This window comes from Pezoporus wallicus, unplaced genomic scaffold, assembly GCF_028554395.1.
Source record: "Pezoporus wallicus isolate ANWC-B61680 ecotype Strahan unplaced genomic scaffold, APGP_CSIRO_Pwel_v1 contig_3952, whole genome shotgun sequence".
NCBI lineage: Eukaryota > Metazoa > Chordata > Aves > Psittaciformes > Psittacidae > Pezoporus > Pezoporus wallicus.
The window spans coordinates 7,524,409-7,548,699 of record NW_026635034.1 but is presented as its reverse complement, the minus strand read 5'-3'; the positions used below and the strand labels follow the sequence as shown (position 1 = coordinate 7,548,699).

Below are 24,291 nucleotides of genomic sequence, written 5' to 3'. Positions count from 1 at the left end.
GGTTTCCTCGATAAAGCAGATATTTATTAAAAAAATGATTCATTTGGAACACAGAAGAATATGGAACACACAAGAACAGAAAAGCGTACAGAACTGCTATTCCAGCCAGTGGGTGAAGCCACTTGTATAATATCATTTGTCTTTGGAGCAGGCAGGGGCCTGGGACTTGTGATACACCACAAATCTCAGCAAGGGGGGTGTGAGCTCCCAGGTGGCAAGCTCAGAGAACTTGGCTGGATGTTGGAGTGTGCAGGAGGGAGGTGAAAGCAGTGGCTTAAAAGAGATGATTGAACCTGGCTGCCCTGACCAAATTCCATTAAGCATTAAAACCATGTTGCTCCCTTCCCTTGGTTACCTTTCCCCTCCCTCATCTCCAAAATCAGCATGTGCACCCAACTCTTGAGCACCTCCACAATCTTATCCCTCTTCTGTTGGTGACAGAACCCCCCTGGTTCTGCTGCTCCACGCTACAGCAAAAGGAGAGGATTATGTCCCTTTTACGTCTGTTAGTTTAAAATGAGAATCCCTTACCCTTGTCCTATTCTGAAGTAACCAGGTGGACATCCACAGACGTAGCCACCTTCTGTATTTGAACAACCATAACTGCATGGGGCTTGTGCAGAACCGCATTCATTGATATCTTGGCAACCTCCACTAAACTGTTCATACTGAAATCCAGTTGGGCACATACATTTATAGCTTCCCAAAGTATTGTGGCAAGATGCTCCTCCACAGATGTGTGCACTGAGGCATTCGTTTTCATCTGGAAAAGAAGCAGAACATACCATACGTTAACTTCTACTCTGAGGTGTAGTCCAACCTACCCCTTCAGAAAGGTTGTGCTCAACTGTTGCTAAACACTCTGTCACATCAGATGGACAGATGGAGAGCAGAGCTTGGCCTCACTTTTGCCTAGGGCAGTGGTCGCTAGGAGATGACTACAACCACACAACAGAGCAACCGTTGGGCTACTCTACAGAAGATATTTCATGCCACGTCAGCTCATGCTCTGGAAAGCAGAGGAGGCAACTTTTTTTTTTGTTCCAGAAACAACTGAGAAGAATAAAACTTTGCATAGCCAACAATCCGGTCCAGTAATCCCATGTTCATAGTGCTGTTCAACGTTAAAGGAAAAGGAGTGAGGAATCAACCTCTGACACCTTTTCCAGGCACTGAAAATCCCTCCCTACACACTCACATTTAAATATGAGGTACAGGTAAGGTACAGGAACAAGCAGTAAAATAAAAATAAAAGCAGCTGTAGATACAAAAGAGTGCCACATTCTGAGCCAGCCCTTTTCCAAACTTCCCAAGAGCAGCACTGTAGGGGTTTGAGGTCAGTTCAGGCTTAGTTACTGTAAATGCCTAGTTTTTTAAATGTAGCTGCTCTGATTTTTTTGTCTGATGTGGCAAATTGGTTTGAAACACTCTGAACACTATTGTTCCCTGATTTCTGTGATAAAGCAACTGCATATGTGCACCGAGTGTGTGTGCACACGTTTAAGAAATGCCATCTGGACACTGTATGGATAAAATGTAAAGCATAGAGCAGCATCTCTGACCAAAGCATCTAAGTTACAGGAGAATAAGTACTAATTCAGAGCATTACTGTCTTTTTCCAAACAATGTGGCTGTTTGTTCTTTGTTTAAATTCAATGCCTGTGCTTCTTGCAGCCTAATTTACAGCATGATGCACTCCGGAATTGCCTGGGCAGGGGATGCAGTCACACACTGCACAAGACATGGGAGGAACCAAAGCATTCTTCAGTGATTATCTAAGTATGTGTTGCAGCAACATCAAAAGTCCCTGAACACTTCATTAAATAAGCTAAAAAAGACACAAACTGTTTGTAGAGCTGGGATTGCCAAGGAATATGAAGGAATTGTCACGGAAAAACCTATTACATGGATTCTTCCCCTGTGGTACACCCAGGAGATCTAGATAAGTATCTTAAGCACATACAGTTACAGATGTTACATTATGAATATGTGGAGACCACAAGGTACTAAAACCTGGGGCTGAATTCTGTGTTACTGAAGCCTGCGGTTTTGCACTTAACTCAAAATGATATTTCAGTATTTTCCATACCTAACACAGAAATTATGTCAACATCATAAATGCATGTTTGGGCCACAGAAAGTTACTGCACCAAGAGGAGATGCTCATTTTAACTCGCTCCACAGCAGCAAGAGTGTGAACGCTGTGCTCTGTAACACACAGCTCTGTTGTGCTCAGCTTCAGTAGGAAGGAGAGACGCTATAAGGACAGAGGAAACAAAGCCTCCTTCCTTCAGTTCTGGGTTTCTGCTGGGCCTGCCTCATGTCCAAAAAGGTGGAAGAAAACCCAGCTGTGGCTCTCAGTGTAATTTTCCCTGGTGATCAGAATTGTGTTGCCGAGGTTGAAGCCTTTCTTTCCATTCGGGAAACACCAGTGCTGGTGCATTCCAAAACTGGTATTCCCTGTATAAAATCTCAATGGTAGCCAATGGGCTCAAAAGCTGGAGTAACAGTGTACACCTCCTTTGGAAATACACTTGGTTAAATGCTATTATCACCCAGGAAGGACTGGAAGCAGCCAAGATGTTTTGTAAAACAGAGCTGCACTTCTTCAGATTCCACAGGGTCCTCCAGCAGCCAGACATGTGGGGCTGTGTTTGTCTCTCTGTTTTTACCTTCCTGCAGATTAAATTCTAATTTAACCCTAAGATCTGCTAGTTTAATTAATACTCAAAACCACGACATGTTTGGGCTCCCTCCTTGTACTCTTACATGTAACAGGCATAGAGTACTGGAGCACAAGCAAGCAAACATCACAGCAAGGACTGCATAAAATGTCATGGGGTTTGGTAAGCACAATTAAAAGCAGAGACCTCCCTAGAGCATGACAGTGATAACAAGCAAAGGCATTTTTATGTTTCTGAAAGCAAAGAAAGCCAAACAAAAGAGTTATGAGGCCCTTTGTTCTCGAAGAGGTCATCAAACACATCTCCGGGTATCCACACAAGACTAGCTTGTATGAAGCCCATTAAATGTGATTAAAAATGACATAACTGTCACTAGAGCAAAATGATTCATGTTTCTCTTGTTTGAATATGCTACATGCCATGTTGTTGAAACATGCAGGGACTCTTCTCATGACTTCTGTAGAGGACCCAGTTCTGCCTGCTCAAGTCATATACAGCATCAATGCTCTGCACATGCAGCCCCATCTATGAGGGCTCAGAGACTTGGGATAGAACCAAGAGCACTGGCATTTGCACTTCTAACTAGAAATGGCCTTTAAGCGATTGTTATAAACTGTATTCCAAAGCTGCAAGGAAGCATCTTTTGACATACAGCAGCAGCTTTGCTCAAATATAACGAATGTTACAGAGAAAAGGCAGCATTCTTCCTCAAGGTGTAATAAGAATGGTAAAAGCACAGATCAAGTAGGATTTTAACAGAATTTTAGATGCTTTGGGCCAGAATTTTCCTTTTATAATTTAACAATCCAAATTTGTGGTTCTGAGCGTGTCAAGTTCAACCCACCATCAGCTCTCAGACAGGACCTGTATCTGAGCAGAGACCGCTGCACGGCCGAGTAAGGCTACTTTTGTTCAGACCACAAAATAGACCAGGAACACAACTTCCCTCAAAGTCAGTACAACTTCCAGCACCCCCATAGGTAATTTTGCACTTAAACACTTGTTGAACCAGGTCACAGGCCATTGGATGCTCCATATCCACTCTGCCTCTCACAGTCGCACACATTTGCAATGAAACTTTGCTGAACATACTAAATTATATTCCGAAAAAGAAAATATGCCAAACTGCACCATTGCCCTTCTTGCTGCTAACAAAGGTCACATTCATTTTAATGTATAGAGTTTAGAAAGTCACTTGCCAACACACTGGTTCCACTGGTAATGCTGGAGATATCCTTGTGGGCAGCTACACCTGTATCCTCCAATTATATTCTGGCAGCCATGCTGACACCGGTGGTTTCCATCACATTCATCAACATCTAAAAAGATGAGTTTGGGGAGAAAAACTCAAATTATGCTACATTTGAAAAGTATGCTACAAATAATCATACTTATTCGTATATCATATACAGAGAGGTATATTTCAGGATCTTCCAAAAACCTGACCAGTGCTGGGAGACCACTTCAAGCCTTCCAGGTTTGGATTTCTGGCTCAACAGCAAGCAACTTAGGGCTAAAAACCACTGAAAGCTCAAATTCAGCCACAATTTTCAGACTTCTTTTCTTTCTTCAATGGAGCAGACAGCACAAAACCATTTGAATAGGGGACCCCCTTAGGTTTTCTTAAGGCTCCCAGCTCCAGAGCAGATAGTCCCTTGCTTTTACCCAGGCACTCAACCCAGGAATCCCGGGATCTAACTTTCCAAAGCAAACCAAACTCTATCTCAGGAGAAGGCCCTATGGACTAGGAGGAATAAAGCCTGCAGGCCTTCAACTGTCTCTCTGGCACTTCAGGACTTCCTGTCCTTGGCAAGTCCCTCAGAAATCCATGCAGGATTCAACAGAAGTTCACTGAACTTACAATGCTTAAATTGAAACATTCCAGGCTAAACTGAAGTCTCTTCAAAAAATACCTGCCCAAATCTTCAGCTGCAATATATCTATTTTTCGAGGCGCATGGAGAGAAATACCACCTTGTTGCTAAATTTCCATACCCCGCTCCCTATCAGTCTACACATGCTTACTCTGTAGGTTTTGGTGCTTACTCCATTGGCCTCTCCTTGGATGACAGTACAGCTGAGAGATCATGATGGAAAGCAAGAGAAGGCCAAGTTAAATGCACTGTGTGTTGTACCTACCTTCACAGCTAAGCCCAGTTTGATCGAGTGAGAAGCCACGTTGACACTCACAGACAAAACTTCCTGGTGTATTCTGGCAAATGCCCTTCGCCCCACATAAATTGATCTCAGTAGCACACTCATTATTATCTGAAGGGAACAAAAACCTCAGTGTTATTTTTTATTCCTTGTTGTGAAGATGATCATTTAGCAATGCCAATAATGAACAGTCTGTGACAAGAGGTAAAGCAACACCAGTAATGTAGCTGTCTTACTGCCCTCTCCATTTTTCACTTTGCACTACAGAAGGAGCGCTTACGTTACCATTACGGAGGGAGGGTTGCATCTTCTGCTCTGGTGGGACTGGGATCAGAACCTGGCCTGTGTTTCCATCTGGCTTCTCAGAAAGGCAATTTCACCTCCCTGCTACTTTGCTTCTGGAGTAAGAGTCAGTTACTAATCCCAAATATGGGTCTACATTCCACGTCACTTACCAATGCAGGCTGTATGGTGCTGAGTGAATCCAGGAGGACATTTACAAGTGAAACCACCAATAGTGTTGACGCAAAGGAACTGGCAGTTGTGCTGCTTTGTTGCACATTCATCAAGATCTAAAATACCCAAGAAAACACCTTTAACTTATGTTCCCTGTGGAGTATCTGAGAGTTCAGCTGGACTTGGAGACAAGTAATTGCATATAAAAAACCCCAATTTAAATAAAGGCTTTTGAATCTACATCTCACTTTCCACAGTGGCTTCCAGTTCCTCTCACATGAAGCCCCACATGTAATGGATGGGACTTTGGAGCTACACCAGTGTCCATGCTAACGGTGGGTTACGCACACTGCTCTCATCTCTCTGAAAGATGCTGTTACATATGTTTGCTCTTACTGTAGTCAATAAATGGGAAATCACCATCTTCAAGAGAAGCAGTGGCAGACTGCAAAACAGTATTGCACCGAAGCATGCTATTACCCCAAAAGAATTTCCCATGCTAAGATCAGAATTGCTGCTCTAATTTGTGCGGTTTCAGTCAGATCTTTGCTACCGAAAAAAATAAATAAATTAAATTATAATGAATATTTCAAAATCCCTCCTGCACTGCTGTCCCTTATTCAGCATGCTGCAGAGGTAGCAAGTTAAAACTCTACTGATGCTGGACAATGAACTGCAAACCATGCTCATCTTTGCATATATTAGGATACATATATCACTGAAAAATACAACTTAAACCAACATGCTTACCAAAATAAGACCAATCACATATACTATTGGTTACAAAGTCTTTTAAGATCAGCTGCCATCAGCCTGCAAAAATTCCTGTGGATCTGTTGTTCATCCAGATTATCAAAGAACTAAATGAAACATCAGTTCCATCCTGTGCAGGCCAATTCCACTGTCTTTAGTGGAAATAAAGACAGTGGAATCAATAAAACAGATTTACATCATTTAAATGTCCTTGGATTGGCATTTGCTGTGAAGCACAGAGTTTCTGCAGTAAATTATTTTCTTGATTTTTACCTTTGCAGCTTCTCCCATCTTCTTGGAGGATGTACCCTTTTGGACATGAACACTGGAAGCTCCCCTCTGTGTTTTTACAGATGAAATTGCAAGGTTTGGGGGACTCATTACATTCATTCAGATCTAGAAGATGCAAAACCAGATACTTCAGTGCTGATAACCAATAGTTATGATAATGTTTTTCAAAATGCTCAGGAGATATCAGAAGGAAATAAAAATTCACAAAGCATTCTAAAGAATGACATTTCATTTTCTCATTTTTCAAAAGCTCTGTATTTCCTTCTTCAAATCATCTCTTGGTAATAAACTTTATACACATACACCATAATAAAAAACCTACCTATGCAAAGAGTGCCAGTTATATCTGTAGTATAGCCAAGGTTGCAATGACAACGATAAGATCCCCTCTCATTGATGCATTCTCCATTACGGCAGACATCATGAATAACCTTGCACTCATCAATATCTGCAAGGAAATGAGGGTTAGTTCACGATGGAACAAGAACTGATTTTATATAGCTTCAATAGATTGCTGTGACCTGACACAAAAAAAAAAAACATATTGTATATAAAATTTAAAAAAATACAATAAATAATGAAATACTGCACAGATGCAGGAGAAATACTAAGTGGCAAAATAGCATTAATCTAACTTTCGAATGAAATGAACAAGCCTTAAGTGGAAGCGAACAACTGGAGCTGATCATGTGCTAGCCACCGTCAATCAAACATCACTTTGCTATCATATACAGAAAGAGCTCTTAATCTGTACCTACAACATACTTAAATGTGAGAATGCAAATTCTCACTCAAGTGCATGTCAATCAACTGGCATGCAAAATATGTATCTGCTGAGTTGGGATGGATGTTTTGTCATCCAGGGCCTTTGGCTATGTACCCTCCTCCCAAAGGACTGTATTCTCTCAACATGAAAACTCTCAGAAAATTTCGACTGATATCCAAAATAGTTAGGACCTCATAGTGTGTAAATATGCAAAAAGAAAGTTTATAATTTATCACCTAATTTGGAATTGTTTAAGAGAGCCGTTAACACAGAAGTCAGTACCTGCTCCATTAGACATGTATCCTCGGCCATGAGGGCAAAGCTTCTTGAAGGCCACAGTGCCTGGGAAGGGGCAGACCTCACAGTTTTGCCCCCAGCCTCGGCCACCATCGCAGCAGCATTCAGACTTGGTGACAGAGTTCCTGCTGCTTGATCCGATTTGACACATACTTTGTAAGACTTCAGTGAAGCAGTAGCCCTCCCTGTTGTCTGGAAAGCAAATTATGCATCAGGGAGAATCCTAATGGTGATGACCTCCAAAGGGTCATGAGATATTAGGAATTTAGTTAGAAATATAAAAGAAAGGGCATACTTCACCCTGGGATTGTGGAACTGAGAGTGAAAGACTACCAGCAGTAAGAAAGAGAGCACGATGTCTAAGGGAAACAAAGATAGGAAATTTAACAAAAGCTGGGAGACAAGTTACATATGCTTATAAAGATACATTTCTGTTCAAGACCAGAGGAAAAGGACTGGCTGAAAATCAGGACCAAAGACAAGGAAGAGCAATTCCCGGCTGACTGAAACCACCGACAGCTTTCACAGCAAATCAACACAAGAGGCTGACTGAAGCAGGCACACGGTTAGTATGGGAAGAATGAACTCGCAGGAGGGCACCTACTTACAAAGGCTCCTTCCTAAAAGCAAGTAAATTCAAGAGCATGTTTACTCACTATCCAGTTCTAAATCCAATTTCAACCACAATTTCTACTGTCAAAGGGATAGCTCATTAGGGTGTCACTGTGTGACTTACCAAGGCATTCGTTCTGGGTGTCACTGGCAGTGAATCCCTCGTTGCATTCGCATCTGTAACTTCCCACTGTGTTCACACAACGGCCATTCTCACAGATCCCAGGTTTGGTCTGACATTCATTCTCATCTGTGTTTTTGAAACGATACGACAAAAATCAAGTCCATTACTGGATTCATACAGGTGAGAGAGGTTTGTATGGAGCTGTGCTTTTTTGGCTGGTTAAACCTGCATATATATATTTTTTTTTAAAAGAAAAGTCTTGTATTCAGTTTTCAGAGGCAAGATGACCATCTTGTTACTTCTTTTGACCATCTTGTTACTACCTTTTGTCTGAAATATATTCCTCACTGGTTCTCAACATTTTTCATAGTTACAGCTGCACTGCTGAATGCCATCCAAAGTTTAAAAACAATTCTGTTCTACTCTCATTCATGCTAGCAGAGATAAAAAGCTTACAGCAAGGGGCTGATTTCTCTGCTTCCTTCATTCCAAGCAACTCAGCAGCAGCACAGACTGTAAAGACAGCTACACCCAGATTTTCTACTTACTGCCCACATGTGCACACCTGAACAGCAAAGCAAAGCATGTACACAGCACCAGTAGATGCATTACACTGGTAGTTGTGTAATTCTTCCCCTGAGTTCCTTAACACTTTGTTAAATGTAAAAATTTCAGCTCTGCTGAGGAACTGTGTGTTTCAAGAGCTTCAACACTTCAGTGTCACTTACCTATACAGCCTTCCCCATCTGGTCTGCGCTGATAACCTGGTCCACAGATACACATATAGGTGCCAATTAGGTTTTTGCACTCCATCTGTTTTGAGTCACAGTCATGAATTCCTTCTTCACACTCATTCTGATCTAAAACACAAGGTTTAGACTTCATTATATAGAGGGATGATCCTGGAAATTCACAACAGTAAATTCTGACTTTGGAATCTCAATCATAAACTCTATACGCACTTTTATTGTGCTAAACTAATCATAAGATATCCTACACTAGAGCAAACCAATTTCTCCCAAATGCCCATTTTCAGGGCAAAACAAAACCGTATCATCTGATATGACCTCATTTTATGCAGATGTATAAATTTACGGGTAGGACAGGGCTAATACAATCAACTGCATAATGCAAACCATAGAATTTCATCCCAAATTCTTTCTGACTCAGTTACTTCCTGGGATTAAAACTCTGGCCCCAAAGTGTAGTGAGTCAGAGACCTACCCCTGCAGGAACTTGAAATCATTATCTCTAACTGTGAGGGTCTGGTAGGAGCTTTACCTCTGCACATTCTCCGGTCCTCGCGCAGAACATATCCCGCGGGGCACTTGCATTCGTAGGATCCAAAAGTGTTCACGCAGCGGAAAGCACAAAGCAGAGGGTTCTGAATGCACTCGTTGACATCTGGATTTGGAGAGACAAAGACCATGGGGGAAGTGAAACATGCTTTTGTAGAACTCAGCAGACTTGAGTGCACAGGCTTCACATATGGGCAGTTCCACAGATCCCCCGGTGAGGGCTTCATTTTAATAGCTAGGGACCCATGGTTCTGTTCCTTGTGGATTTCTGCAGAGGAGCAGGCACCAGGCATGCCAGGATGCTTGCACAGTTACCTGAAGTTTCAATATCTTCAACAGCAAGCAGCCAATGGAAATAATTTCCAGATCCATGCTGCTAGCAGAGTCTCTTCAGTTCAAATTGCATCTTTTCCACATCTCGCCTCTGGTTTTATGACTGGTTATTTTTAAATTCTAGATACACTAGATACACTAAGCTTCTTCATAAACTGAATTCCATAAAACAATATCCTTGGTAGAAACATTATTTTGAAGCCCATTTACATATGCTCTGGGCTACTTGAGTAATTACTGCTATATAATGATGTTTATGCACTCTGCTAACTCCTCCCCTGCAATTTGAGCTTTTACCCAAATTCCACAGGGAAGTGAATGAAGCTCTAACTGAATATAAAACTAATGCAAGCTGATGCAAAAGTAGAAGCCTTCATTTGTATGGGATTGCAAACAAATAGATTGTGGCAGATAATTTAAGAACAGCTGTGTCAGGTCAGAGAAGAGTGTCAGAACGTCCTAGGACATTCTCCTCTCTCTGGTTGTAACAGGAGACGAGTATTGAAAAAGCTCCATACCATGTATGCAAAGATCTCTCCCCTGATAAAGCCTCAAAATTTAAGGACTTCCACAGCCAAAAGCCACAACCAAACTATCAAGTTTGATTTCCACTGATGGATTCCCACACAAATTTGTACAATCTCTTTCTGGGTCAATTTATACTTGCGGCCTCACTAATATTCTGCAGCAGAGAGTTCCACAACTTCTGTAAGTACTATGAATATAAAAATGTTTGCTTTGGTTTGTCTAACATGTTCCCTCTATTTCTGGTACCTTTACCACTTGTGCTTTATAAATTTGAATCATATATCTCTTCAACCACATTTTCCACCCTGAAAAATTCTCCCATCTTTGTTACTCCTCCCCTTCTTTGTGCATTTTTAAATTTTTATTTTTGAAATGAGAGACCAAAATGTAAAAAATATTCAACCTGTGGGTGCTGTGGTAGTTGTCTAGCACTGTATTTGTATTTTCTAGTTTGTTTCCTGTTTCTTTCCTAACAAACTCAAGCAGCCCATTTTCTATTTTCACCATCACTTCACTCTCTTCACTCAAAGGTCATCCAGGAGGTGAGCAAAAACCACACACATAATAAGCTGCATTTCTGGGGACTGTTCTGGAGAGACTGTACCCCAACATGGTCCTCTCCAAGCAGTCCCTTAGCAGATACCACCTGAAATCCTGTTCACCCAATCTCCAGGTAGAAAAAGGAACCACAGCTTAAGATGGATACAGGAAGGAGGAATCTATTTTTCTATTTCAGATAAAGATGTATTGTTCCCAATGTCTGTATTTTTCTTTTTAAGCTGTTTTACTCTCTCAGTTGTTTCTGAAATCAAGAGAGTGTTTCAGCACACAACTACAACAACAGTCCTTCAACACATGGGAGTCTCACCTTCACAAGTCATCATTGGTCCAGGCTCAAATCCCTCAACACAGGTGCATTCAAAACCTCCCACCACATTCCTGCAAGTTCCGTTTCCACATGGGTTTCCAACAGCACATTCATCAGTATCTGCAAGCAGTTAGATCAAGGCAAGGATACATGGTTATACTCAAACAAAAAGGTATAAAACCTATTCTGCTGATGTACAACCAGAAAAATACAAAATCCAAGAACTCACCTAAGTACTGAATTAGTCAGAGACTCAGCATAATTTGGGATTGCTAGAGGTTAGCTGGGTCAAAATCTCAGCCAGAGCAGGACCACTTTGGAACAGATTAGTCAGGGCCTGCCTTGTCAAGTTTTAAGCACCAGCAGCGATGGAGACTCCACAGCATTGGAGTAATGTAACCCCACTGCTCCTTACTCCATGTTTAGCATTCAGGAGATTCTTTAAAATGGGAGATGAACAGCTATACTTACCTACACACTGAGCTCCTTGTAGGATGTAACCATATGGACATTCACAGCGGAAAGACCCATCTGTGTTGATACACTGACCAAATCTACAGTTATCTGGATCAAGGCACTCGTCCACATCTTAACCAGAAACATAAACAACACAGTAAGTGCAACTGATTTCACGTGCTTCTAGACTTTTTTCAAAGAACAAGTGTTGTTCCAGTGAGAAATGTTCCTGAGATCACAAAAAAAAACCCTACTATTTGAATTCTGATGTATTAGGTTTAGGACACAGAATCTGCCTTGCAGGCCAGCTTTCAATATGCAGAAAACAAACTGATTTTAAATGTCAGATAAAAAAACTCTCCAACTGGGGTTACAGGGAGAGGAGTAGATATGAAAAGCAGTAGTCATCCAGCGCTCCTTAAATGAAAGCTTTTGCCAATACGGCTGAAGTGCTGTTTGTCTTGGGAGAGAACAGAATGTACTGAAGGGATCTGGGAAACTGCGGTTTGCACTTCTGGAGGATTAAAACCATTTAGTGTAAACAGGCTACACAGATTGTATAAAGAAAAGACAGGTACGCTATGTGATCATTCTCTAGATAATTCTCTACATAAATTTCCTAGTAAGTCTGCTCAGCATAAATTAAAGTGCCAAATATACTACACTAAAAGAAGTTTAATTTATGAGAGCTGAGATATTCAAGATTAAAGTAAAAATTGGTATGAATAATTGGAAAAAAAAAAAAAAAGAGCATATATGAGTTTCCACAGTTCATGACTTCTAGAAATAGCTGCAGAGGTGTTACTCTCAACTAAAATGGAGAATGGCTTATGGGTAGAAAATGGCATACTGATGCAACAACAGCATTGCACAGCTCAAGCACTTACCCAGTCTTGCATCACCAGGTCCAACGAGGATGCCAATTCCAAATGGACAAATCTGTCTGAATGCCTCTGTTACAAAAAAAATTAAAATATCAAACCATACCTTGGTGATCAGAACTATTCATGAGCTACACAAGTAACCACTGACACCAATTCATCCTCCTCACGTTCAATTCCTGACAGACGGGATGTAAATATATAAACTTATAGTAGTCACCAGTTGGTGGCTCCTTCAAGCATGTCAATCTCTACTTCTAGAATAACTAATACGTTTTACTATAGGTAGGCTGAGAGTAGAATTTCTAGGTTCAGCTTACAGCGAAGTCACCACTCAATTTCCCAATCCACAAGATTTTCTGTGTGGTTTTTGAAGATTTAAAGATGATGTAAGTCTTTTGAGAACAAGACATTCTTTATGTTTTGTTGCAGAAAGCACGTACTTCCTTACCTGTGCAAATCACCTGCTATATTCTTGACATTAGAATAAATAAGAAATCCTAAATTTCCACTCTGCTGGACCAAAATGTGACAGGGATACTTTTTTACAGTGCAGCATTACAGTGCAGCCATAAACATAACATTACACTCTCTTTAGTTGAAATACATTAGCTGATCTTTGCTGAGGCAGAACAAAATAGAACTAAATGTAGACACACACCTGCACTGAAAGTGTCATGCACTGCTAGACTCTGAGTGGGGACCTGCCTGCTGCTCAAGCCTTCAGAAGAAGACTCAGGTGGCAAATGTGCTTGAGCTTTTACCAGCCTGCACCCAGACAGCACTTGATGGAGAACATGTGTGAGACAACAACTGTGTATTTTAGTTTTTTTCAAGAAATAATTCCACTGCTCATGACTTGCCAAGACATAAATTTCCCAGACTCAGACAATTTAAAGCTATTTCTTTACTAAAAGATGAGAAAAATGACCTTGACATCATCCTTTGAGAACTGTTTGGACAGTAAAAAATATAGGTGCTGATACTTCAAGGAAATGCTTTTGCAACTGACTTGCTCCAGGGCAACAAAATGAAACATGCACAAGCAATAAGCATGGGAGAAATATTGCAACTGGCACATCTGATTCTCTTTCCTTCTCTTGGCTTTTGTAAGGATTGTCTGCAGAACTTCTACATCTACTTATTAATTAAATTAACTGCATTAATGTATTGCTGAAACCAGTAACGCTGTTAACCAGAATTGTCAGCATGAATTAAAGTCCATTCAGCAAATTGTACCATGATGGTACAAAGGCCTGTTGACTTGCTTGGTGCCTAGTTACTCAGTCTTACAAAGGGTACTAACAAAGGAAAGTATTTCTTTAGCAACAGCCTAGGGAGACTTTCCCTCATCAAGGCCTGTGTTTTGTCACTCTCTTCTATTTTTGCAAGTCATTCATATTAATAAGATTGCAAATTTAGGGTTTTTTTTAATTACAAAATGTAGTCACAAATGTAACAGGGAGATTCAGACATGGATATAGTTTGACTGCTATCTTTTTTTACATTAGATTTTGTGTTTATGGTACCCCTTCCTACACTGATTTGCAATTAGATGAATTCCATTTATGTCTTGCAGGTATTTCCACCCACAGCCTATCAAGGACCTACTTGCTACTTCCCGCTTTCTGTATGTGACACCTCCAGAGCAAAATACTCAGCTCCTAGTCATACTAAGAAACCTACAAGCAAACAAGGAATAGACCTGAGACTGGACAATGCAAGGAATATGTTTTTTGAGACTGCAGTGGCCTCTGCTTTACAGATGACAATTGTTAAACACCTCCACAAAGTTATTTTTCCTAATTCCTTCTTATAAGAATCCCAATCTTCTTTCAGGTATGAGAGGCTCTCACAACAGTAAGGTAGCCTAGTCAATAAAACGCACCATCTGCTTCCTCTGGGCAGAGTTCACAGGGATCTCCCCATCCCTGTCCCTTTAAGGCACAGCAACACTCTTGTTTGGAATGGTTTCGAGACTTCGGCACAGAACATTTTCCGTCTTCAAATTTGGTAAAGCAGTAACTCACTCTCAGATCTGCACAGAGAAAAACTCATTAGGAGCAGTTAGGGTGACTTTGGCAGAGTTTTCACTTAGAGATGTTAACTGCAAAATTACAGGACACTCCTCCCTCCTCCCCAGACACCAAGCTTCCACCTGAGTCCATCAGGACAGAGCATTATTGTCCCTGACTGGAGAAGATCTGGAGACAGAGGGGAGCTTCCTACCTCAGAAAAGGAAAGCAATGGAAAAGTCATAGAAAAGGACGAGTTTTTCTCTTTTTTTCTAACAGAGATGGAAGGGCTGTACTCCCCCTCTCTTCACCTCACTCCTCTTTGTAAAAGCTGAATATTGGCTTAATTTATTTATATTTCATTATTAGTAAGAATCACTTGAGTCAAGAGATTTTAATCAACTTGCAATGATAATACTGTGTAGTGTTAAAATAAGAAGCAATTTTCAATAGCTTTTTTCCTTCCTCATTCTTCCCTGAGGCACACACAAAGAAAACTGGCCCAGTGGCACTATATTTTACTTCCTTAAGCTGGGTAACCAGGATGCTGGAGCAGAGCTGAGATCACAGACCACAAGCATCCAGCAGGCAAAGAGCTGGCAGCTCCCTGTGTTGGCAGGGGAACAGCAACAGGGCAGTTGTGGAAGCAGCTGCTCATCCAGTTTTCCGGCTGCAGCATCAATGCTGGGCAATGTCCAGATTCTACAGAAGTACGAGGTAATTGAAGTTCTAAACAAAACTTGGTTTGGCTTGAGATACTTGGAAAAAAAAAAACCTAAACCAAGAAAACAACCAGTCTTCTCCAGGGGATGGGGAGAAGCCCACTTACACTTCATACACCCAAGCATGCATTTTCCTCTGACATTACGTGTAAACAGAAGTCTGTTTTCATAAAGGAGAAGATCAGGCTGCATCCTTTTTTATGATTTTGTTTCTTGGGGGGCAGGTATTTTGTGATTTTGTTTTTTCCCTTACCTGAAGAAAACACCACCCTCAAACTGAAGAAACCTCATTTATACAAGCTACAAAAGCACAGCTAAACCAGCTATGCTGCTTTCTTGAAGTTGAGTGAAGTAGCTGTGCCAAACTGTATGGTGGTTTGGAGACTTGGATGAACATTTACTGCAGGTTGGATTCATTTTTACCAAAACCACAGTTTCATTTAGCCCACTGTGAAGTGAAGAATTCACTATGGTGTCAACATGCATCGCTGTTCTGTGCCAAGCATAACTACAGAGGTCCTTATAAAGGTCTTACTCATCAGTGATTCCCACTGTGCACACTGCGTATAGGACATTTAATGATGTATCTATTTAATTATTTCCAAAGTCTTTAAAATAACTACATAATTGGCGATGCTTATTCTCTATCCACAAAATAAACTAACCTGTGGATTTTCATTACAACATGTTCGGCTTCTAGCATCTGATCTCTGTCTTAGTGCCCATGTTTAGACTCTGAACAGTCTATGTGGTAATCCAGGAGCCAAAATGAGCTTCAGACTTTTCTAAGCAGATGAGAGCTTATTGTCCACACAATACTGTTTGCAAATTTTTTCCACTGATCTTTTTTCCAGCCACACACTTGTGGAGAGGAATGGCATATAACAAGTGTTATGGTGAATTTGATAAGTGCTGAGAACAGCCTTATTCCTGGAAATGCTGCCTTTAGCAGTGCACTGCAGTAGTCTCCTGCCTGTGTTTGTGGTCCACCTCCATATAAGACCTGTCAAGTCTATACAGAGTCCAAGTAGCCTCAACATTTCTTTCAGTGGTGCAAGAAAGGGCTGAAGGGCAACGCAATTTCCTCACTTAACCTGGTACATTTAACATTATCTTCACCCCTTTTATTGCAATGTTCTCTTTAATGACTAACAGATGTTAGGGCAAGACAGAACCTGGCCCCAACTAAAGTATTATCATGTTTTCCTTGTGAAAAACACTGTTTGAGCCCAGAGTCTCCTTGTTATATTAGAAACAGACAGCTAATAAGGCTTTTATAAAACAGCAAACAAATTTGCAAATGCCAGAAAATAGGAATGAACTTACCTTGGCATCGCCTTCCTGTGGAAGACAACACAAAGCCTTCTGGACACAGACATTTGAAACTGCCTGGAGTGTTGCTGCATGTGCCCAGGGCACAAATTTCTGGCTGTTCCACACACTCATCAATGTCTATAAGAAAAGTAATTAAAGAGATGAGAAATGTTTACACTGGCAGCTGTACTACCTAAAATGTAACCTTACATCATCACTGATATCTAACATATTTGACAAACAGAAAGGTAAAAAAAAAAAAGGAACAGACAGAAAGAGGAACAAGAAATCCAGGTGCAAAATCTAGGGTTAGTTTTCAAATCCTCACGCAGTGGGCAAACATCAGCAATGTATCATCAACCAAAAAATCTGGGATTAGATTTTTCTTGGGATCAAATAGCATAGTTCTGGTTCAAATAAAAATTGGAGACTTTTTCTGGGAAGTGAGTGACTTATTAGTGGCTACAGTTCAGTACTGTACACTGCCACAAAAGACATTATTTATGTTTAGATGCAGAGGAAAGTGGCAACAACTGGAAGTAGCTAGGGAAAGGACAGGAGGATTGTTCTGTACATACCTTCACATTTGTCATTCTGCAGAACGTATCCAGGAGGACAGATACATCTGAATGACCCATCCAAGTTCTGACATGTGCCTGGTGAGCATTTTCCAGGATCCAATGCACACTCATTGACATCTAAAAGAAAAGATGGACAGTTCATTTGAGATAATAGCTGTTAACTTCTAAGGAGCAGAAGAGTGCTTTTCTCATTCTATTGTCACCGTTTTCTTCTGCCAGGTACAACGATGACAGTGTGACGGTTCTCTCTGACCTCTTCTTCTGTTTTACTAAGAACATATCCATAAGGTTTCCTGCACTTTCTACCCTAAAAGAAAGCACTCACCAATACAAGTCCTTCCATCCAGAGCCACCTCATAGCCATCATTGCAAAGACATTGGAAGGATCCGATTGTATTCACACACTGACCATTCCTGCAGAGCATTCCATTTCCACTTGCACATTCGTCCACATCTAAGAAAGATAATGTTGAAAGATATGTAAGAAACCTGCAGCAAGCGGAATTTGGTAGGTGAGACTTCTATATCGGCACAGTAGCTGATAATACATAAATAATCCCCCGTTTCAAAAGCAAGTGAGGGGAAAAAAAAACACCTCTGCTGGTCTATGTTGTAAAACTGCCAAAGCAATACTAAAAAAAGGAATGGCATATATCACATGCACACATTTAAATGGCTACAGAAAGCGAGCCGTGAACAATCAAAGAGGCCTTCTCAGACCGAAGAAATAGTTTTTTGCCTTTAATCCTGCAGACATGCAAGGTGCGATCCTAACTTAGTAGAGAAGATGTCGCTAGTGGTAATTTCATTAGAAGCAGAAAGTCTTAGAAACAGGTAACTTGTCTCAGCCAGCACTCCTTACCTATACAGTCATTGTTGTGTGAGAGGATGAACCCTAAGTTGCAGCGGCAGTTGAAAGAGCCAATGGTGTTTCTACAGGTTCCATTGCCGCAGGCATCCCTCTCACACTCATTTATATCTACAAAGGAGAAAAAAACAAGCAGCAAGAACTTTAATTACTGATGAAGAAAGGAAAGTCTGTAGCTATCCCACTGCCAACACTGAAGGGAAAAAGGTTGCCATTCTCCCCAGGATTTTACATAGGCTTACACACTTGCTGTTAACATCTACAAAAATAATCAAGGGTCCAACAGTAATTTATCAAACTGTAGCTCCTCTCTAGCCCTTCCCAAAGTAAGTCTAAGCTATCTTTAACAATAAGCATTCTGAAATCTCATCTTGCTCAGACAACAGACACTACGCTAACAGCTGTGAATAGGTTAAATACAGAATCTCCTTTATAAAGATTACTGTTTCTGAAAAGGGCACATTTCTAGCAAGAAATCTATCTTTCACTTACTCTGTTAACAAGTAGTCTGTATACAATTGCTGTATTGCAATATTCATCTATTAAATTTCTTGCTTAAAGGAATAATTGAGACAAGATGGTTCAGAAAATTTGAAGAATGGAACATTTTCCTGAAAAGTAAAAGCATTAGCTGTTCATTTGACAGGAGATGTATTTTTAAAGGTTCACTCCACTGTAATGAGATGTTCATCATTCACTATCAGTTCCTATCATCTCTTAATTGCCACCTATTGGTGTTTCCACACCTTTGCTGGTAGTAAATGGCTCACAATCTCAATTCTTGTAATGCAACTCCTTATGACAGAGAAGACAGACTTAGTAACTATCTTAAGGGAAGCCAAAGTACAGCTTAATTTGATATACTTGCCTACACACATTGTTCTGTCATCATTGGTCTTGAAACCATTGTGACAAATGCAGTAGAAGCTTCCAACAGTGTCAATACACTGCCCGTGGCTGCAGATATTGGGAATTTCTTGACATTCATTCCGATCTGAAAAAGAAGAGGCACAGTGGAAGTTAAGGTCTCTAAACTGCCGGGCTGGAAAGATGTATGAGCAACAGCCATGACAGAATCAGTGCACAGCCCTAATTTAAAATAGTATTTTTAATTTACAAAAGCATTACTAAGTTAATACCAGAAAAGGTTTGCTTGTAAATTATCTTTTATATTTGTGAGGCTGAAAGAAATTTAGCATAAAAATCGTATTTACCAAAACCAAATTCTTACTTGAGGGAAAGTGCATTACCATGGCTTTTGAAAGTAGAATTAGTGGCATGAAGATTTCTGAGTGCTCTACATTGCAGTAGATAAGAAAGCCACATACAAATCATAGTTTGCATCCTTCTCATGAAAGCAACTTCTTGCCTTCAGCTACATTTGATTATAGCAGAAATTGCTTGATTACCTCACAGAAATCACACAAAACAGAAAGGAAGATGAATGCCACACTTTTCTGATTAAGCTTACAGAGAGATAAAATGCATTGTAGATTATCTACTCATTGTGCAGGATCAAACAACAAGAAGAGTTACTGTTATACAGATTCATAAAATGATCTGCCAACATCAAACACTCAACTGCATGATTCTGCAAGAGAGATGGGGAAAGCTATCCTGCCAGCATGTGATATGCTGCCTTATGATGGCAGGGCATCTATTACACTTGTTTAACAGCTGACTGCTTCCTGCTACAAGTGCTTTCAGGCAGAATCCAGGACGATTTTCCTCGTGAAAAATTAGAAACATGAATCAAATGAGGTATTTCTGTTGACCTCATTGCCAGCAAAAGCTGCTTTGATTCAATAGGCTTCCTGGCATTTTGTCTGCTGCAGCTCCAAAATACAAGAACTGAGGTGCTGCCATAAGCCTGTATTAGAATTGATTAGATTTACTACTTCTCTACACGCTACTTGGCACATGGATAATCCTGATGGCCTCTATTGCCAGTATTACTATACCTCAGCTGGGGCCACTAGTAACACACTTTGGATGGGTGTTCACTGTGGACCAAGGTCTCCCAATGTTAATGATACTGCTGCTAATTAGAGTCTAAAGGAGGCAGAAAGGAAACCATGCTGTCTTAAGAACTCCTAATCATCACAGCTCAGGAAAGTTAGAGTTGAAAGAAATACTAGAACTCTCTTTGGTGCTCTGTAGGCATGGATTAAAGTCCAAGGGAAAAGTCACTTCTGTTAGAATAAATAAAGAACACAGCAACTTTTTGAAAATTTGGGAGGCAGAATTGCCTTAAGTGCCAAAAAAGGATTTATATGAAAAAGTACTATACCACAATAGATAGCACCAGAAGAACACTATTTTGATAGTAATATAAATGCACTACTCGTAGTACTAGTGGCTGTGATACATCAGTTTTGGTAACATAAGTTGTAACTACTGGAGTGTGATCAATCTGCATGCAGTAACATAACTGATTTAGCACTGCAAGGTGCTTAGCACTCTGCTCTCAGCAGAGGGCTGGGAATTTCCTTCCCTTGCTAGATCAAGTACTTTATCAACTACTTTTATTTTAACTCTAATTGTGTGACTTTATGTTCACTAAGTATAAAATAAGAGCAAAATACAGGGAAGTATTACTGTTTGTGCCAATTCATGTGTAGTATTGTAACCCATATCAGAACCTTCCCTGGCTCTTCCTGTACTGCTGTAACGAACCCATAACAACAATTGCATTAGGAACATATTGAATATTTACATGTGCCATTGCATAGCTTAACAAAACAAAGTTTTAGTTCTCATAGTAGTGCTCTGGTTGCTCCTACACCCTTTTCCCTAAAGGGTCACATGAAACAATGAAAAACTGTACTGCAGGGAAAAGTACACTTCCTAAAACCCAAGTACTCAGAAGCAAAAACCCAAGGAAAATGTTACCAGTTCCCATTGTAATTATTATTTTGTTCGGAAATATATATAGTATTTACAGCTGCTTGGCCCACAGCAGTCTTTATTATCTCTGTAATTCTTCAAGTAATCAAGATAACATGAATGCCTCTTTGGACTACAATATTATAAGAAAAGCAAATAGATTAGAGAACTGCAGTCCCACTGAGTGGGACTCAGTGAGAGTTTAAAAATAATGTTCAGGGGGCTGTTGAAATCCACTTAAAAGTTAGAAAGTTTAACAATAAGCTTTTTAAGCTGCTTATTGCATATGGGCTAGCAAATAAGTCCACTTTATCAGCAGAGACCCCAGAAAGCAGCAAAGTATTTGTAAAAATACAAGTGGCAAAAAATTTACTAAAACACATCTAGTAAATTATAAGAAAACCCAAAGAATTTATAGAGAGAAAGGTCCCTGTCAGGACCACAGCTGAATTTTAAGTGTCAGAAAATAGTCAAAAGGCAGGGAATCATTTCATCTTTCTTCCCTAGACGTGATATGGGCTAAAGAAAAATGCCTGTAGTTGATAGATAAAGTGGAAGACAAACGTCTTCTCCGGTGATTAACTGTCATTTATGCTTCTGTGGGATGGGTCCATTAGTCTTCTGGGAATTACCAGAATGTTTATGGGATGCCCTAAAAGGCTTTACAAGGAGGGTTCCTGGAGCCCAGATCATCTGGTATACCATCTTTCTGAAGGGACTTTTAAAATCTACTACTTTTTGCACAGTCACACCAGAAGTACTCACCAGTGCAGCGGCCAGTTGATGTGAACCTATAGCCAGGTTTACAGTCACACCGGTAGCTACCAGCTGTGTTGACACATTCTGCATTTTGCTGACACACTGGTCCATTTTGGCATTCATCAATATCTGTCAATACAAAAAGGGAATTGGATTGTTATAGTAAGCTGACACAAGAAAGACATCAAACCACTTCAGTTTCAGTGTAGGAGTATTACCTTACCCTGACGGAGAAATTTCTTTCTAATTTTGGTAAACAAAAAAACCAACCAACCAAACACCAATATATTGTTGAAATCGGGTATTTGGTCATGTTTCCAAACCTACATGCTCCCAAACCCACATGATCCCAAACCTACATGCTCCACATCCCTTTCCACAGAAACTTATATAATGGTTTTCTGAAGGAGGGTGCATGAAAGGCCTGTTGCAACACTTCACTTGGGCAGATTTCAGTCTTAAGACTGCAATCAGAGTAAGTAAGCTGCTATGCCTGCAGAGATCTCCACTGGAGACTATGAGGAGCTCCCTTGATCATAACGGAGAATCAAGATCCCTCTTGGATATCAGTAGACAAAACTTTTGAACTATTTTCCTTCCTTGAACTGCTGCAAAAAGAGAATTTTATTCCTTAGAAATGTAACTGTTTCACTTAGAAGCAGCATCCACAAGATGCTTCTACTCAGAACTCTCGATGTCTTGCTTGCAGTACCTATGTTATCAGTAGTCATAACCCACTCCAGAGTATGACAGCATAGCGCTGTCTTCAGTGTCTCCATTAAACTGACTAATACAATGTTAGGAAATGTGTGAATTGGAAAAAAGTACCATGTGTTTATATTATTTACAGAAATCTTTGTTCCATTAGAAAGAAGTATCTTGGAATTAAAAAGTTGTGCTCATGCTCTGACTCAAGACTACATCTCTTTTCCTGGCTTTATTGTCAAATGTGAAAAATAATATTTCTTCCCATGACTGCTGACTCATAGTCCTTCAAGGCCTTAGATATCTGATGGAAAATCTGGTATTTTCTATGCAAAAGAATTCAAAATGTCTGAATTAACACAGACTTGTTACACTGATACCACTATTCTCCCCTCATTAAGGGTGACTTGCAAGTATACCAGATTCGCCAGTGTCTGAATTGCCAGCTGGTGGAATCCTGTTTCTCTCAATGAGCTCAGCACTCTTACCTTCGCAGATCAGTAGCTTGTCATTGTAGAAGAAACCCACAGGACACTCGCATCGGAAGCTGCCAACCATGTTTATACAGATCCCATTTTCACACACTCCAGGAATCTCTCTGCATTCATCAATATCTGCAAGAAGAAAGTGTTTTAAATACTTGTAAAGCAGCACTTCACAAAATATTTTGCTACAGAGTATGTCCTTATGCATTTATCTTTAAGAGAATTATTAAATATATAATGAGAGCATCAGAATGCTCCCAACTGCACTAGACAATGAGTCATTCCAAACTGTGGAAATATAGATATTTCCTATTTCTTCAAGTTCTGACTCTTCACTGTAGTGAAGATATATCCTGTCTTACTGGAATGCAGAGGGTGGCACACGCCCTTCCTCATGTCTCCCACCCACAGCTCTTGGTGAACCTCCTCATCTTCCTGAGTATTACAGTGGAGTCATTGAGAAAAGACAGAGAGAATGTAACTGTCTTTGGTTTAACACAGGAGAGCACAACTGAACACAGACACTCGTCAGGGTCAGTTTTGCACTGTTTTACCCTTGTTAATTTAAAAAGCCTTTCATATTTGGGTGACATGGTTTAGTGGGAGGTGTCCCTGCCCATGGCAGGGGGGCTGGAACTAGATGATCTTTAGGTCCTTTCCAACCCTACTATTCTATGACTCCATGATTTTTATGAAACAGTTTGAAATTGCCAATGCCAGGCAACATCTGAAGTGCTGCCAACACGCTATTCATTAGATTAATTAAGCCAGGCAGCCAGAAATTGCCAATGCTCTATGTACACCTGGGTTAAGTAACTGATTTTGGCAGAGAAAAACCCCAGCTGCTATTACAATTAAATGTCATGCCTATTTGGTCCCTAAGTTATACATCTTTAACATTCTGACAATATGAAAGAATTCAGAGACTTCTCCAAAATCTCTCCCTTCAGTAAAAATTGTCACAGTCCCATGCCCTGTGCCTACAGAATTAAGGGACATGAGCAACTCCTGTGCAAAAGCAGCAGGGTGAGTCTCACTACAGCTAGTAAGACCTGCCAAGATCCCAAAGCAGCAGGGAAAACCTGTGATTTGCACAGTGTAAAGCTCTGTGTGGACCATTCCCACTATAATGCTGCATGCACTGGGATGGACTGGTGGCCTCTGTGGGATGGTGCTTCAGTTTGTTTCTGACTGCAGCACTCCTGGCACATGTCAGCTGCTACAGATGCAGCTTTTACCTATACATGTTAGCATGATCCAAGGTCTCCTTGGAGATGCTGATGAATGGCCCAATTAGCTTGAGTAGGCTGAGCAACAATTTGGGCTAATGCTAAGGGCTGAAAGGGAGACTTTGCTTCTATGAAATGACCTGGTAAACAACAAATACTGTATATTTCTGTAACTTCTTCAGAAATTACATCCCCACTTTACTGGAAATATTTCCACCTAACTA

The 24,291-nt window shown here is 40.5% G+C and overlaps 1 protein-coding gene across 2 annotated transcripts in view; it reads right to left on the bottom strand.

Annotated features, from left to right (window-relative positions):
• The window catches only part of FBN1 (fibrillin 1), a 152,137-nt gene that overhangs the window by 3,433 nt on the left and 124,413 nt on the right, over positions 1-24,291 (bottom strand). Inside the window, exons 44-64 of one of the 2 annotated variants that reach the window (XM_057396838.1) lie at positions 22,842-22,967; positions 21,655-21,777; positions 18,872-18,997; positions 17,998-18,114; positions 17,461-17,589; positions 17,133-17,252; positions 16,567-16,692; positions 14,392-14,541; positions 12,510-12,575; positions 11,638-11,754; positions 11,167-11,286; positions 9,421-9,543; positions 8,868-8,999; positions 8,140-8,265; positions 7,389-7,595; positions 6,663-6,788; positions 6,323-6,445; positions 5,296-5,412; positions 4,823-4,951; positions 3,884-4,003; positions 532-763 (exon numbers count right to left, since the gene is read on the bottom strand). In XM_057396838.1, coding sequence (XP_057252821.1) covers positions 532-763; positions 3,884-4,003; positions 4,823-4,951; positions 5,296-5,412; positions 6,323-6,445; positions 6,663-6,788; positions 7,389-7,595; positions 8,140-8,265; positions 8,868-8,999; positions 9,421-9,543; positions 11,167-11,286; positions 11,638-11,754; positions 12,510-12,575; positions 14,392-14,541; positions 16,567-16,692; positions 17,133-17,252; positions 17,461-17,589; positions 17,998-18,114; positions 18,872-18,997; positions 21,655-21,777; positions 22,842-22,967 — 2,755 coding nt within the window. Of the gene's footprint in view, positions 1-531; positions 764-3,883; positions 4,004-4,822; positions 4,952-5,295; positions 5,413-6,322; positions 6,446-6,662; positions 6,789-7,388; positions 7,596-8,139; positions 8,266-8,867; positions 9,000-9,420; positions 9,544-11,166; positions 11,287-11,637; positions 11,755-12,509; positions 12,576-14,391; positions 14,542-16,566; positions 16,693-17,132; positions 17,253-17,460; positions 17,590-17,997; positions 18,115-18,716; positions 18,998-21,654; positions 21,778-22,841; positions 22,968-24,291 lie in introns of those variants that run through there. The other variant, XM_057396830.1, reaches the window with a different exon arrangement.